The 16,416-nt window shown below is 39.5% G+C and overlaps 2 protein-coding genes across 3 annotated transcripts; one reads left to right on the forward strand and one right to left on the reverse strand.

Annotated features, from left to right (window-relative positions):
- Window positions 1-1,436: 1,436 nt before the first annotated feature.
- On the reverse strand, window positions 1,437-7,017 carry LOC148359580 (tubulin alpha-1C chain-like). Of its 2 annotated transcripts, XM_088344851.1 has the most exons (5): window positions 6,699-7,017; window positions 4,950-5,207; window positions 3,661-3,880; window positions 3,449-3,597; window positions 1,437-2,626 (listed from the first exon to the last, which is right to left on the reverse strand). In XM_088344851.1, the coding sequence occupies exons 2-5, from the start codon at window positions 4,953-4,955 to the stop codon at window positions 1,649-1,651; spliced, it is 1,353 nt and encodes a 450-aa protein (XP_088200977.1). In that variant the 5' UTR covers window positions 4,956-5,207; window positions 6,699-7,017; the 3' UTR covers window positions 1,437-1,648. The 2 variants fall into 2 exon arrangements, with proteins under 2 accessions (XP_088200977.1, XP_088200978.1); XM_088344852.1 differs by lacking the exon at window positions 4,950-5,207.
- On the forward strand, window positions 6,975-12,111 carry LOC148359581 (uncharacterized). Its single transcript, XM_088344850.1, is given in 3 exon segments — window positions 6,975-7,916; window positions 7,984-11,277; window positions 11,280-12,111. Coding segments are annotated over 3 exon segments (4,311 nt in total). The 5' UTR covers window positions 6,975-7,060; the 3' UTR covers window positions 11,441-12,111.
- Window positions 12,112-16,416: the final 4,305 nt, after the last annotated feature.

Consider the following 16,416-nt stretch of genomic DNA (forward strand, 5'->3'; position numbering starts at 1 on the left):
GTAATATTGACAAATGTACACGTAATATTCAAGCATGTTTTAAGCACGTCAGTTGTGTGATAAAGCAGATACAATTCAAACAGGGTTTCAACATTGTTTAATGTAATTATACTGAAACATATACTTTTCTTTCAATGTGTAACTTATTTATCATGTTTTTACAAATTACTGTTTGAATTGAAATAATTTAACTTAATATTTTTGTTTAGTTGTTTTTTATTCAAAATTATGTATTAAGTGAACTATATGCCCCAAAATAATTTAATTAATGTCCACGTAATATTTGAGCAAGTCTTGTTAACCGTGTCGTCTTTGTATAATTAGTAAAACAGCGTCACCGAGTGGATGTTCAAAGAATTACAAGATCGAAGAGTTCAACCTCAATCTGGGAATTAACATTTTATAGTTTCTAAAATCACAGAAATTGCAGGATATAAAAAGGGAGTTGCAATAGGAAATAAAAGTTCTGAACACCGTTAAATATTAGGTTTGTCTCAAAATTGCCTAAGTCCTGTTTTCAGCCATTAAACCATATCCTACATGTGTTGCACCCTTCATTGCTTAATTTATAATTTGAAAATAAATATTTTGGTAAACATTTTATAACAGTTAGGTATTTTGAACAAAAGATTGATACATTAAAAAGTCCGGCAGGGGGAAAGAAGACGATGAGGAACATTCAGTAGATTTTATCCTAAACCTTTGGGTGGCGCTGTCGCCTACCCTAAAAAAATGCCAGGAGCAGCAGTTGACTTTTTATCAGGAAATTGCATCTTTTTCCATTTTCTGCATCACTGACAAACGGCAAACATATGCCACCCATTACCTCAAATCCCACATTGGCCTTTTAATTATTGTTTGAAATAACATTCTTGGTTACAGGCAAGAAAACGTAGTTGAATATAGTCAAGTATATACTGTCACATCATTTACACAAGATGGATACCAACAGAAAATATTTTAAAATACCAATGAAAAATGACAAATACTAAGTTTGAAAACGGGCGAAAGCAACTTATTTCATCTATGCCATTTGTCCTTGACCGAAGACGTTTAATTACCAAATTTACTAGATTCATCATAGAAAAAAATTAAAAAATTATGCACTGGGAGCAAATGCTTCATGCTGATTCTAGTTCTGAGAATCACCGGGTATAGCTGTAAAGTCCTAAAAACATTTTTTTAATGCTCCAATAGTTAATGTTGCATTTTCAAATAATAACAATGAAGCCATTCCATGATATGGATGATATGCTATTGTTTTTTTTTTCATATTGATAATAAAGTTTTTGTAGGGGTTTTATAAAAGAAAATTATAGTCATTTTTAAAAACAATATTTTGTACATCGATATTCTTTAGCATATTTTTTTGCCAATGAGGGTATTAAAACAACTGACCTGAGAAACCTCATTGGAATGAAATCAACACAATTGAGTTCAGATGAGCGCAGAAACAGTAATTTAATCATCCATCCAAACTATCCAGCATATTTGCACTTATACACAAGCACACCCATCAATAAAAATAAGATGAATAAAATGATGTAGAAGAGTGGCCAAGCACCAGTTAACACATTAGGTCACAATCCACTTGTCATTTCATAGTAACCACTCTAAGCTTCCATAGTGTCTAATGTGATTCGCTCATTTAAAAATATTCATCATCTCCATTCAAATCGTCTATAGAATCAGCACCGACTTCCTCGTAGTCCTTCTCCAAGGCAGCCATGTTCTCCCTGGCCTCGAAGAACTCGCCCTCCTCCATGCCCTCGCCCACATACCAGTGCACGAAAGCCCGCTTAGCGTACATCAGGTCGAACTTGTGGTCCAGGCGAGCCCAAGCTTCAGCAATTGCTGTTGTGTTGCTGAGCATGCACACGGCCCGTTGCACCTTGGCTAGGTCTCCTCCGGGCACAGCAGTCGGTGGTTGGTAGTTGATGCCAACCTTGAAGCCAGTGGGACACCAGTCGACGAAATGGATGGTGCGCCTGTTCTTGATGGCGTTGATGGCGGCATTGACGTCTTTTGGAACCACGTCGCCTCTGTAAAGCAGGCAGCAGGCCATGTATTTGCCGTGGCGCGGGTCACACTTTACCATCTGGTTGGCCGGGTCAAAGCACGAGTTGGTGATTTCAGACACTGAGAGCTGCTCATGGTAGGCCTTTTCGGCCGTGATCACTGGGGCGTAGGTGGCCAAGGGAAAGTGAATGCGTGGGTAAGGCACCAGGTTGGTCTGGAACTCAGTCAGGTCCACATTCAAGGCGCCGTCAAAACGCAAGGAGGCTGTAATTGAAGATACTATCTGGCTCACCAGACGGTTCAGGTTGGTGTAAGTGGGACGCTCGATATCCAAGTTCCGGTGGCAGATGTCATAGATGGCCTCATTGTCCACCATGAAAGAGCAGTCCGAGTGTTGAAGGGTGGTATGTGTGGTCAGGATAGAATTGTAGGGCTCTACCACGGCGGTGGACACCCGAGGGGCCGGGTAGATTGAGAATTCCAGCTTGGATTTCTTGCCATAGTCTACAGAGAGACGCTCCATCAGCAGTGAGGTGAAACCTGAGCCGGTGCCACCGCCAAAACTGTGGAATACCAGAAAACCCTGAAGGCCGGAACATAAATCGGCCTGGTGATACATTAAAAAGAGAACAGTGTTGTCACAATACCAAAAACTGCACACTGGTAACAAAAAATGGGATGATTTTATGTTGGTATCAGTTATTTTGTAATGTCTGCTATAACATGCAACCCTGAGGGTGCTTTGAAGTAGTTGTGTAACAATTCTGGACTACGGAGCGCACCTGATCAAAAGTTATATGCGTGAATTTAAAAACAAAACTAAATTAAAGCTTTGTACAAGTCTCACCAGATTTTAAGCCACAGGCTTAAAGGTGGGGTGCATCAACTGAGATTTCCGAGAGGAAGTTGAAAGTTAAATTTTCTCGATGAAGTACATTTTAAAAATGCTTAACTGAGTTCAAAGAGCCCTTTTGCTTTTTTTCCCTACCGCGCCTGTATGCTTTTATATTACTGTTCGGACAGCCCTATGGCACAAAACCCATTAGGTAGGATAAATGGGGGAGGAGTGGTGAAGAATTACGTTGAGCCAGCAAAATGAATTTTCATTAGAAAAAAAAATTACATGTTGGCTAGTTTTTGACACGTTATGGGTCAAAGCAACGACTAAATATTCAAAAATTCACATGTATGTCACTCTTAATTTACAATAATTTTGAAATGAGAACAGCTTTACTTTGTCAGATTATCTAAAAAGATTTGGCAGGATTTAGTAATCCCTCACAGACAGGGTTTAAATGAAAGCAACATTTTTGCCAGAAGTTCCAACCGCTGAAAAGAGCAGTCCAAAACAATTAAAGAGGCGACATATAAATAAAATTTGGTTTCCCCAACAAACAAATAGCCTTATTATAAAAAAAAAACTACTCACCAGTTTGCGTATCCTGTCAGCGACCAATTCAATGATCCCTCTGCCAATGGTATAATGTCCACGAGCATAATTGTTGGCAGCATCCTCCTTACCTGTGATCAGCTGATTCGGGTGAAAGAGTTTACGATAGATCCCGGTGCGCACTTCGTCTATTAAGAAAATCATTGCGAGTTGGTACAATGTTCATGACACAGATCAGTGTTTAGATTTACCGATGACGGTCGGCTCGAGGTCAACGAAAACAGCTCTGGGGACACGCTTCCCTGCTCCGGTATCACTGAAGAAGGTGTTGGACGAACTGTCATAGCTAAAGGCCGTTTCGTTGGGCATTTGGCCGTCAGGGAGGATGCCATGCTCCAAACAAAATAGCTCCCAGCAGGAATTGCCGATTTGGACGCCAGCCTGGCCCACATGTATCGAGATACACTCACGCTAATTGGGGAAAAAAAGGCTATATATGAGAAATAACCTTGGACAGGAATGTTTTAGTCACTCTAGATTGCAATGTACTTTATATAACACACACTTAATTCTTTTGGTGTTTATGACCAAATAAACGGACTTTAAGCTTTGTAGACACCTTCCACAAAAAAATTGGTTAACACATTAATGAATATAGACCTCAAATATCTATTAGGTGCTATTGATGGTTTTAGAACTCAAAACTCCATTTTCGATTTAATAGGCTGGTTGTGAATTATTTATTGACTTTTCTATTTCTGGGAACAAATGCCTGCAAACGCACATCACTTTTTCAGTGGGTAATGCATTACGATAAGTAGTCAGTTAATTCAGTAAAAATCATTAAAATTTAGGCCGAGAGAGTTGACCACAGTTTATTGCTAAAAATGTTTGATGCTGCACTGAAAACTTCAGTTCTTACTGCGGTTCTACAATTATATTTACATCAAAATAGATATCATTTAGGTGTTGGTGATTGCAGTTCCGTTACTGCTGAAATATTTATTCATTAAATACATAGATAATTATGTTGTACTAAATTTCCCATATTATTAAACATGTTTTTCTTTTGTAAAAAAAAAAAAGTAGCTACGGATTTGTGGTTTATTCCTACAAAAAAACATAATAGTTTGCAAGTGGACAAATTATTATTGACAAACTTTACTCAAATAAATTATTGATAGTGTTCAATAATTTTAAAACTATTTGTTTTTGGGTGTTATGTTCAACTAATAGCTTGTAGTTCATACTTCATTTTAAATCTGTTCCTGTTAACACACAAAACATCAATTTTTTAAATAATCACATGAATCTACAGATTACAAAGTATGCGCCGAGTTAAGATATTTTTACGTTGTCCCTGCCCTATTAGGAACAATTTTATATTATACCTGTTGAGGCGGTCATAAACGGATAGGAATAATTACATCAAAACACCGACCCAAGCCATTGCCTAAATGTCTTGGATGATGGAAATTGCTAAACATCCTGCATGATTGGAAGTTTAAAACAAGAAAAAAAAAACTTTTATCACACTCACCACCATGTCTCCTGAAGCAGAAGTAAGTGTGGGTTGGAATGAAAAGGCAGAAGTGACAGTCTTAACTGTCAAAGGTGTTTTGAGACCTGCTTTTAGGGGTAAGATGCTTTCTTTTTCTTTTCTAAAGTTAAGATATATAATGATTCCAATTGTCTGAGAAGCTTGTGTGAGTCCTTTTCTTAGCAGGCAAATCAAAGAGGTCTTTTTGTCAGGGGCATACTCACTGCCGGCCTCTGACTGTATACCTCCTCTTTCTTGCTGCAATTTAATTCACAAATTCATTACAGTGTCAAGTCATTTGAGCATGAGAATAAAACATCGACCATACTCTCTCTAGTGTGTGTCCGGTTTATCTCCTACCAGGGCCAAATATCTTAACTTTGAATTCTTGATAACAGAACACCACATTTTTAAAAATATGATAATTGATGTAATCACAAGTATGGATAACACATTTGGATGCATAAATAAAAGAGGCATCGAAGAAGCTTTAGAGGGACTTTTGAAGTGGGCACCATATTGTATCAGAAGTTAAAATGGAAGATGGAAATACATAAGTCATAAGTTTAGATGGGGCTTTTGAAGACAACATTGACCAGAATTTTATGAAAAACATATCCCTGCGTTTTACATGCAATTTCTTACTCTACAATTGTGAACTACTTGATAAACCGACCGAGCCCATACACCTATGACAAGCTTCGAGCCTATGAAGGCCTTGAAGCATACAACCACTTTGGTGTTAGTCAACTTTACTTCTCTCATGCAGCTAACATAAATGGTCATAATTTTGTGCTTGGACAAGTTAATCATAATTAATCACTGTGAACTAGAACTTATCAGACGGGCCGATCAGAAATTTTGTTCCTGAAATTAAATTCTTGGATGTCTAAAGAATGTTTGTTATTTATTTAGTGTTTAAGTTATTTTTGATTTAACTTTACAAATCTGGGATTTTATTTTTCAAAATTGCTGACTTTTTACATTTGTTATGAATGCAATTAGTATGCAATGTATTTCTGTGCCAAGTAAGTGTGTGCAGATCCAGTGAGGCACACAATTATATTGCCTCATGACAGAGGGTGATAGTGAGACCGAGGATTTCAATTTGGCGCACACCTCACACCAAAACAATAGAATTAGTGACAGTATTAGCAAGTCAACAGCAAGTCAGGAAATCTAGTAATTATTTTTCACGTTGAATAGAATTTTTTTTTCAATTATATCGGAGGAGCACCTATCTATTGATGATGTATTTAAAAGTAAGCAGTGAATATACTTGATTTATATGTTAAGAAAATAAAACGCTTTTTAATATCCCGCAGTATACATGTTGATTTCTTGCTCTGCCAACCAAATTATGAATGTTTTTTTTTTTTTAATGTATTTGTAAATCTGACTATGTCGCCAAACACGAACCTCCCGCACGTCAATAAAATAAAAAAAATTATACAACCAAGAGTTTTTCAAGCAATGATTAAAATAAATTGGAGTTGTTTTGTTCATGTCATTTGGAGGGAGGGTTTTTACAATAAGAAGCTTCCTAAAATTGAATTCTACATTGGTATATGACCTTATCTTGTTTTGTGGCAGCATCTGCACGTATCAGAAAGAAATATAAATGTCAAAAATACCTCTTATAAAATGTCGCTTGTTAATTGGGAAAAAATGGTGGCATTTGGTTTAAGTCTCTGTTGACAAGCAAGGCAAGTGATGGACATTTTTGTGACTAATGGGACGAAAACTTACCGATGAACTTGGACTTCTACTTTCTTGGTCCTAGACAAACTTTGCAAACTATTAAAGTTTGCGAAGGTGTGGAAGTGAGGCCTGAGTTGCCCAGGAAATTATCTTTAAACCGGAGCGGGAAATATTCGCCATAAGGGTGGGCTGACACAAAGCTTGTGACGTCAATTCAAACACCTGCGTTTTTTTACGTAATTCTTCATCGCCTTTGATTTCGTTATGATACAAAGTTAATCGAGGATGACGCCAGTCTGATAGATTTATGCCCAACAGCTTTAATTATTGTTTAAGGGGCTCAAAATGTAAACGGGCAAAGTCAATGTTAAAATACGAAACAGGGAGTTAGTGCTGCATTCAGGGATACCATGGAAAAAGCAACTTCCAATCCAATGAAGCGTGCCACTTTTACAAGCAACGACAATTCGCCTATGAAAAAATTCTCTGGGCCACGGATGACCAAGGAGTTGTTGAAGGATCTCTGCAGACAAAACAGGCTTTACTCGACGCCATATTTAAATGACACCCTTTACTTAAATTTTAAGGGGTTCTCCACCATTGAGAATTTGGAGGAATACACCGGGCTCAAGTGTTTGTGGCTGGAGAGCAATGGGCTGCAGCGCATTGAGAATCTGGATGCGCAGACTGACATGCGTTGCCTGTTTCTTCAACAAAACCTGATCCGCAAACTGGAGAACTTATCACCCATGCAGAAACTCTGCTCCCTGAATGTCTCCAACAACTACATTAACACCATCGAAAACATTTCCTGCCTCCCTCAGCTCAGTACCCTCCAGATTGCACACAACAAGTTGGAGGTAGTCCACGACATCCAGCACCTGAGCAAATGTGTGGCTCTCACAGTTCTAGATCTTTCGCATAACTTACTCTATGAGCCGGCGATTCTGCCCATCTTGGAGGCCATGCCGGAACTTAGGGTCCTTAACTTGATGGGCAACAAGGTTGTGAGCTGCATTCCCAACTATAGGAAGACTCTAATTGTCCGTCTTAGACAGCTTACCTTTTTGGACGACAGGCCAGTCTTCCCCAGGGACAGGGCTTGTGCGGAAGCCTGGGCCCAGGGTGGACTAGAATCAGAACGGAAGGAGAGGGAGCAGTGGGACAACATGGATCGGAAAAAGATCAGGGAGTGCTTGGATGCTTTGTCTTTGATCAAAAAGAAAGCACAGCGGAAACTGCGAATTAAAGAGGAAGCAGATAGAGGTAGGCAACCTTTTTGGGTCCAATATACGTATTTATTTATGTAAATATGATTGTCACTTTTTCTCAGGTGACTTTCAGTCTTCCATCTCTTCAGATATAACTAATGAAGAGTTGGCTGGTGAAAGCATTCAAAGCATTGTGCAGGGAACGATGGATGCAGAGGATGACTTCCTGAAAAGTAAAACAACGCTGTGCAGTAAAAAGAAAGAAGATAATGATGATGAACTTGAGGCCAAATTTAAAGATAATATTATCCAGAAAGATAATACACGGCCCCAAGAATTAGATTCTTCTACTGCTAAGTACGGCCTCCATTTGGCCGTACTTAGACAGAAAGATCTACTTCTTAGTGAGAAAGTAGAAAGTGATTCTGTATCAAATATCAACCAAAATGCCTTGGAGAACAAACTTCTTTCATTGAGTGTAGATGCTTCACAGGAAGGACAAGGTCCCAATCTTAATTGGGCTGAACAGAGTAATGCTGATCTCCTAAAGATTGACGACATTCCTGTTCTTGAAGATGTGCAGCAATCTATTGAAAACATACAAAGCTTAGTGCAGGACTTAAAAGAGGCCAATGAAGAGTCTGTGCTTAGCCAAACACAACTAGATAAGAAAAAAGAGGAAAAATGTGAAGATTACAATTTGAAGGAGCTTCATGAAGGTACAGATATTGATTTGAGTCATTTGACTTCTGAGAAAAATCAGGAACATGCTGAGAAAGGTGATCAGGATCAGGTACTTGACAATGAAGAATTTAGAGAACTTAAAACCAATTCTAATTTTGCGCCACAGCTTTCTTACATGAGTGATGAGTACCCTGAAGAAGCTCAAGGTCCCAGTGTTCTTGAAAGTGCAGTATTGCTGCCAACTGATTATAAAATTCCTATTTTGGAAACAGATAGAGAAAACACCCTGGACTACCTTGAAAGTCAATCACCTGAAATTGATGAAAACCAGGAAACGCCTGAATACTTCAAATCAGAGAAGCTTGATGAAGTGCTAGCCATTAAACAAAAAATGTCTGAGACTGATAGAGAACTTCCCAAAGTAGTTGGTGGTGAGCAAGACAAATCTCTGGTAGATGAAGGACAAAGAAATGTTATCTTAGCGTGCCCTGAAAGTCCACAAGGTCTTAAAGTTCTGGGGGATGTAACCATGCTGCATGTTAATGATATTTGTGTTGATTTGGGACCAGTCCAAAATAAAATCGGGAATCTCGTGCTCCACACTCCAGAGACTCATGAAGAGTACCCTGAAATTCAAACAATACTGCAAGCTGATGAAAATAAAGAGAACTCCAAATCCAACGAACTTTATGTAGGAATGGAAGCAAAAGAGGAACATAAGGCAGGAACAGGACCTGCAGAAGTTATACACCCAGGACTGCAAAATATCCAACTTACTTTGGTAACCGATTCCCCTAATCGGCATGTTGCAGAACAAAAGGGAACAGAATACATAAAATCTGCTAGTACTGATCCACAGGAGAACTTCGTATCTTTGATAAAGCCAAAATGTTCTGGTCTACAGAGGACTGCACAGCAGGATTCAGAGCAGAACTTTGGCGATGGATCTTGTCTTGAAGATGAAGAATTAATTGTTCATAGGACACTGGAAGTCTTTGAGAATATCTGCCAAAAACATACAATGCAGGATTCAAATGAGAAACCAAACAAAAGTGAATACCCTGAATCAGAGTCGAATAAGGGACTGGTAACAGCTGAGATAATAGAACATGATAAACAAGGTGGTGCAGAGGTTCTGGGTTTTGACAAAGAAGAAGGAAATGAACTTACAACTTTAAAACCTAAGCTCAGGAAGACTCAACTTTCTGAGGTCAAAATATATTGTTTTCAAGCACTACGATATGCATTACTTCTGCACATTGAGCTTCCTGGTAATGAGTATGTCAACCCAGTTACTGAGAACATTCAATCCTTCACAAAGAACCCACAAAATGAGTTTTTCCAAAGTCAAAAATATCAGCCAGAGCCAACTAATGACAACCATGAAAGTGGCAACGTCTGTAAAAATGAACAACTTGATAAAGAATTGAAATTCATAACTAAAGAATTGCCTGAACAAAAACAAGCGCTACAGACTGATGAAGATGATCACATTATTTGTGATGAAACATTAATAAAATATATTACATGTGAAGACAACAAGCATCAGGATACACTGCTCATTACAGCAGTAGTAGACTCCCTTGAAGGACCGTTAGATCAATGTCTAGAGGAAAGTAGACCACTGCGAGCAGTACTACTACATGTTGATGATGATTCAGATTTCAAGGATGCTGAAACAACAACTGAGAACATCCAACTTAGTGTGCACAACACATTTGAGGACCGGAGTGAGTTTGATATGAAATGGCGATCTAATGTAAATATTACAAAGGACCTAGTGTCCAAATCCAAACAGCTGGATGAAGGATTTGATATGGAAACTAAAGACTCCATGATTGAAGAAGAGAAAACAACAGATCAAGTGGATTATACCAGGAACCTTAATATTCTTCATATTGAAGCAACAGAACCGACAATAATTAACCTCGACAATCAGGAAAGCCAGCTTCCTCCCACGGAGGCAGAACCTTCTAAAGAGCCACTCAGCACCCAAGTTGATGTTGAGGGTTGTGCTCTGTTTGAAAACGTAAAACCATTTTCTGTGAAAATCCAAAGCCATGTGGAGTGTTTTCAAAGTCAAACAACCCATCGTTTTGATGAAACCCTAGAAAACTGGAGTAAAGGATCAGAGGCAAAGATTGAAGATAAAACATCTGAGGAAAATGCTAGAGAAGTAAAATATCTTCTTGCTGAGAAAGTAGAAAACGCAGTTGTTCAACCAGATCAACGGGATAATGATCAGTTTACTTTGTGGGTAGAATCTTCTGAGGTGTGGACTGATGCAGAGCTGCTAAACATTGATGATATAATTCTTGAGGATATGCAACCAACAGGTGAAACCATTCGAAGTTTTATAAAGAAAACAATAATGGAAGCCCAAAAGGAGTTACTCCAAACATCAATGCAATCTGTTGAAAAACAAGAGGACAATGAAGACCTAAAAGTAAACCAGCTAGATCTGTTAAATGAAGGTATAGAGGACAAAAGTGAGGCGTTTAAAGAGCAGACTGATGGAGAATTTGATCAACCTGTTCCTGAAGAAGTGGGAAGACAGGATACTAACGTGAATTATTTTATGTGCGAAAACAAAGTTATTCCAAAGACCACATATATTGAAGAAATTCAAAGTCCCGATATTCTAGGGGCTGAATTAAAAGACGCACTTTGCATCGATGACATACTTCTTGAAGATGCACAACCTGCTGCTGAAAACATTCACACCCTCATGCAGGTCCAACTAAAGTCTATGAGGAGTTAATCCTGAGTCAAATAATACCACGTGCCAATGACAAACTGAAAAAAGCAGAATCCAAACCGGAGTATCTTGCTGAAGAATTTAAATCTGAAGAGTTTGAGATTAAACATACAATTCCTGGAGAAAAGGAAGTTTAGGTCCAATTCGGTGAGAAACCATATTACTCAGATGTAAAGTGGGCTGGATTGATCATGGAGGACATGCTAAACCTTGGGGGTCCACCTGATCTGGAGCGCAAAGGCATGTCATCTCATCTCTTTAAAGTACAAACGGATGTCCTACCAAAATCTGTTTTCAAAAAAGTATCTGTCTGCAACAATACAGTCCCTCAAAGTCCAAAACTTAAGTCAATGTTTTAAAATGATTGGCTATTCCGAATCCCGAGATAAACATCCTGATCAATCTCTTCTTTGCACGGATGATGATGTAAAGCCTCTGGCTATGGATGATTACTAATATTTTCGATTCTGTAGTAGAAATAACGTCATCTTTCTCTAACCGCACTTTGGATTTTAATTTTATTTCTTTTAAGCACTTCACTTTAATTAAAGATGAGTTCATATGCAACAGTACAAAATAAACCAAAGTACAAAGGTTAACCAAAGTAAATTCACTCAGGTCAGTTAGGGATGTAAGACAAACTTTGCACAGAGGAAACTGAGGATGAAATGATTGTGATAAAAAAATGGTGGTTGTTTTATTGAAAATTGAACTTCTGTCATTGGTCAAGACTTATAAATTGCAGGCAAATGGCCTTTCCATATCTACATGAAATATTTAAATCGAATAAAGACTGATATGGATGCAATTGCCTAACACTTTTGACTATATACAGCAGCGTTGTGCAAACTACGCCCATGGAGCCATTTGCTTGGCTTTATTTCATTTTTGGGCAGCACTTAGCAAAAAAATAGAAAAATGCTTATAAGAAGACCAGTTAAGAAAATTGTTGCCTGAGTGCAGAAGTGCTGCGGAGATTTAAGCCACTAAGAGAAGCAAACTAATTTATGACGAGTTCATGGATCCCTTAGGTCCCTTAGTCGTTTGGGCACCACTCTCTGTGGTTGTCAGGACCAGAACGGAGACAGGACCCACTTGCGTTGCGTTTCTCCCAAGTTTTATTGGAAGAAAGAGAAAGGGTTGCGCAAACGATCTGGTGATTGCTGGACGCGGGAAACAGGTCGCTCTGAAGGCGGAAGTGGATCTTCCGTGGCAAGCGATGGCAGTGTCAGGAACGGAAAAACGGGTCAGTAGCTGGGACAGGAGAGGAAAAATGTGGTCGGGGTCGGAAGCGAGTCGGAAGCCAGGAAAGGAGAGTAGACGTGGTCGGGGACAAAAAGAAGTCGAAAGCCGGGACGGGAGAGTAGACGTGGTCAGGATCAAAAACGGGTCGAAGCTGGGGGACAGACAGGAGCAAAAAACGGGACAGGTGGGAGTCAGGGTCGAAAAAGGCTTGCCTAGTGTTAACTGAGGTTCGCAGACGGACTGACCCCAGGGGATTGACATGACTGAGTTCAAATAGTGACAGGGAGCCAATCAGAACCCACAGCAGTTGGCGCCAAATGAGCGGGCACAGCTGAGGTACATCAGTAATCATGACAGTGGTGTGTCTTTGGTAAGTACAACCTGGTGGCCCCATCCCTCTTCAGGCTGTTTTTTTGGGTAAGATTTTCTCCCCCACGTGAAACATAGCACTAGTTATCACTGTTACTAGAAGCCTCTGGATCTAACTCAGATACAGCAACATAGTATGGTCGCCATTGTCGTTGGTGTGAAACATGCTCCCGCTCTTTGGTACCTCGGCATTAATCATGCAAGGAAACAAAACAGTCCATTGTCTAAATATCTGCTTGAATGCAAAATAATTTCAAATTTGTTCTGCAATCTTGTTTTCTGGTGGTGACCCTGGATGTTTGAATGACTTTTTTTTAACATAGTTTTTAGTGCTGGCAGCACTGCAGCGCAGTGGTTAGCGCGTGTGCGGCACAGTTCTGAGTTCATGAGATCGAACCTCCTGTGTGGAGTTTGCATGTTCTCCCCGTGCTTGCGTGGGTTTTCTCCGGGCACTCCGGTTTCCTTCCACATTCCAAAAACATGCATGTCAGGTGAATTGGCCGGTCCAAATTGTCCCTAGGTGTGAATGAGCGAGCAAATTGTCTGTCCCTGTGTGCCCTGCGACTGGCTGGCAACCAGTTCAGGGTGTCCCCTGCCCACTGCCTGAGGATGGCTGGGATGGGCTCCAGCACCCCCGCGACCCTACTGAGGATAAGCGGTGCAGAGAATGGATGGATGAATTGATCTTTTTAGTGCTATTTATTCAATTTCAAATTGAACTGCCAACAACTACCACATACAATGGACAACAAAATTAGATAACAACTTAGTATTATTGAAAAAAATAATTTTGAATTGATATTATTTCTTCCATAGTTAAAATTGAATTTTATTATTTCTATATCAGAGAACCACAACACTTTTATCACAAAATGACTGAAAAGTATATCTTTCAGAATGTGCACTGGTCGAAACTAGAGAACACAATGAATTTGGCATGGAAAACTAATTCAAAGGTTACAACATTAATGAGTAAGAAGTGTACAGCCCATTGTGGTGAATAACATCACATTTGTGGCCATAGGATAGTATTCGTCTCACACTGCTCTGGTGTGATTTTTGTCCATTGTCCCAGCCTTATCCACAGGTTGGTGATTGTAGTGGGTTTCTTGACCATAACTTAGTCACCTAGGATTTTCCAGAGGTTCTCTATTGGGTTGAGATCAGGACTCTGGAGAGGCCATGCCACTAATTGGCTGTTTTCAACTTCAAGGAAATTCTTTACCTGTTTTACTGTGTGACATGGAGCATTGTCCTGCATATAGACTGCAGGCTGATTGGGTAATGAACGCAGGTAAGGAACTATGTGCTTTTGAAGAAGGTTCTGAGGAACATTTACATTCACTCGCCCAACTCCTGCTGCAGAAAACATGCCCCAAACCATGACACTTTCTCCACCTTTTATTTACTTATTTTTGACATTTTGGGTTTAGTCTTTCTCCAATGTGTTGCCGATCACAATGCTTGACCGAAATCAATTTCATTTCCTTTATCAAGTTAGTGATCTCTGGACCGGTTCGGCCTTGTCCACACAACAGTCTAGCTTTTTGATTTTTTTTGTTCCTAATGAGAGGTTTGGTCACTCCAGTGTGGGCCTTCAGATCAAATGCTCTTAAACAGCAAGACACTGTATGGCGAGATAGATCCTTATCATGTTCAGCACTGAACTGGCAAATGATCCTGCGCCCTGCCCCACCCTGCCTCACCTGGACCCGACGTCCCAGGTCTGAAAGATGATCTCCCTTTTTCACCTCACTCTCCTGCCTGGACTGTGAAATGACTTTCATGCTTGGCTGCAGTCCAATTTTATCACTGGACGTTGTTGCTAGGCGACAGGCCGGGACGTCCTTATTTCCAACATGATGGGTCCCATACGCCATTACTACCGATTTGTTACTTATTATTATGAGTGTCAACATGACTCGTGTGGGTCGGAGGGCTAAATAGGTCCTTCCAAATGAAGACATGAAACGACTAGGTGCTACACTTGGAGATAGTTTATTTGGTGTACTGTGTTTATATTTAAACGTGTGATGACTCTTTTCTAGCCATGACAAAGCTACAAAAAAAAAAACACGTTTTAAACTATACACTTTCATCAGTGTTATGCATACCGTCAAAATAACAAAATATGTAAGCATGTGAGGTGGAGCCTGTGCCATTTAATGTGAATGGCATTAAAACTAAGGTTAAAGCTTGTTGAGTTAAGCATACTCAATTGTCTTTTTAAATCTGTAAAAGCAGAAGCACAAAACCCTAAGCTATGTGCTTGTTTTTCGTGTGCCCAGAGACATCATTGAGTCCAGGCACTCTCTCGCCTTATCTATTATCACTCGTTTATTCTTAGATACTCCCACCAAAAATAAACAAGGACAGCGGGGAACTTGTTTTTCCTCCTGTTCTTTTCCTGGAAATGAGGACTTTAATTTTCTGCAAATACCAATGTGTAGTCCACTCAGAGAGGTAAACAAGTATTCATGTTTGTGCTGTTCTCTGAAGGGAGCTGTTTACACGGTTGAAGATTTCCTACTTCTTGACAATTTTATTTCTTAGAACAAGAATAATCTGTCAAGTGTCACCTGAACGTTGTTTCTTTCTGGTCATACCAACAAATGTGATGCTCCAAATTCTTGATTTGCTCAAATGGTCAGTTGTATAGTTACTCTAACCAGCTAAACTCCAGCTGTGCTAATTTCATCCTACAAGGGTTTTCTAATCATCGATTAACCTTCAAACACAATGTACGATTAGAACACTAGAGTGCTGTGCCATGAAAAAAAAATTAAAAAATAACTATGACTAACTACAGTTTTGGGAAAGCTGAGTTAAATTCCACTGGCAATAAACAATTGCCAACACCTGTGTTTGACTAAGAAATCACTCAAATTGAATCTGTTGGACAAAGTTAAATAAGCTACAACAATTCAAGAACACAATTGACATGCCATGATCCCCAAAAAATAAAAATCAGGTTACATGGCCATTTCCAATGCTCTAGGGTCCAGTGAACCACTGTCAAAGCCATTCTCCACAAATGGAGAAAACTGGGAACATTGGCAAACCTTCCCAGGAGTAGTCGACCAACTAAGACGTCTCTAAGTGTGATGACAGCTCATTACAAAAGAACGTAGAAGGAACTGCAGGCCTTGCTGGCCTCTGTTAAGGTCAGTGTTCAAAACTTTACTACAAGAAAGACACTGGCCAAAAAGGGAGTGTTCAAAAACCACCTTGCAAAAACCATCGCTGTCACAAAAGAACACATGGAGTCGTCTCACATTTGCCAAAGAGCATCTTAATCGTCTTAAGACTTTTGGAGGAATATTCTGTGGACTGATGAGTCAAAAATGTAGCTTTTTGGGAGGTGCCCAGCCTGTTACATCTGCTGTAAAAATGGCGCAGCATTTTACAAAAAACATGATGCAAACAGTAAAGAATGGTGGTGGCAATCCAATGGTCTGGGGCTGCTTTGCTGCCTCAGAACCAGAAGAACTTCTGTGGT

Source organism: Urocampus carinirostris, chromosome 9 (genome assembly GCF_059441175.1).
Source record: "Urocampus carinirostris isolate Australia breed hairy pipefish chromosome 9, RoL_Ucar_1.0, whole genome shotgun sequence".
Taxonomy (NCBI): Eukaryota; Metazoa; Chordata; class Actinopteri; order Syngnathiformes; family Syngnathidae; genus Urocampus; species Urocampus carinirostris.

Bases quoted from the DNA above. Each gene is read 5' to 3' on its own strand.
- LOC148359580 (XM_088344851.1), bottom strand. The intron at 3,598-3,660 runs GTAAATCTAAAC...TTTTCTTAATAG, and splicing joins CCTCGAGCCGACCGTCATCG to ACGAAGTGCGCACCGGGATC. The intron at 2,627-3,448 runs GTGAGTAGTTTT...ATGTATCACCAG, and splicing joins CTGACAGGATACGCAAACTG to GCCGATTTATGTTCCGGCCT.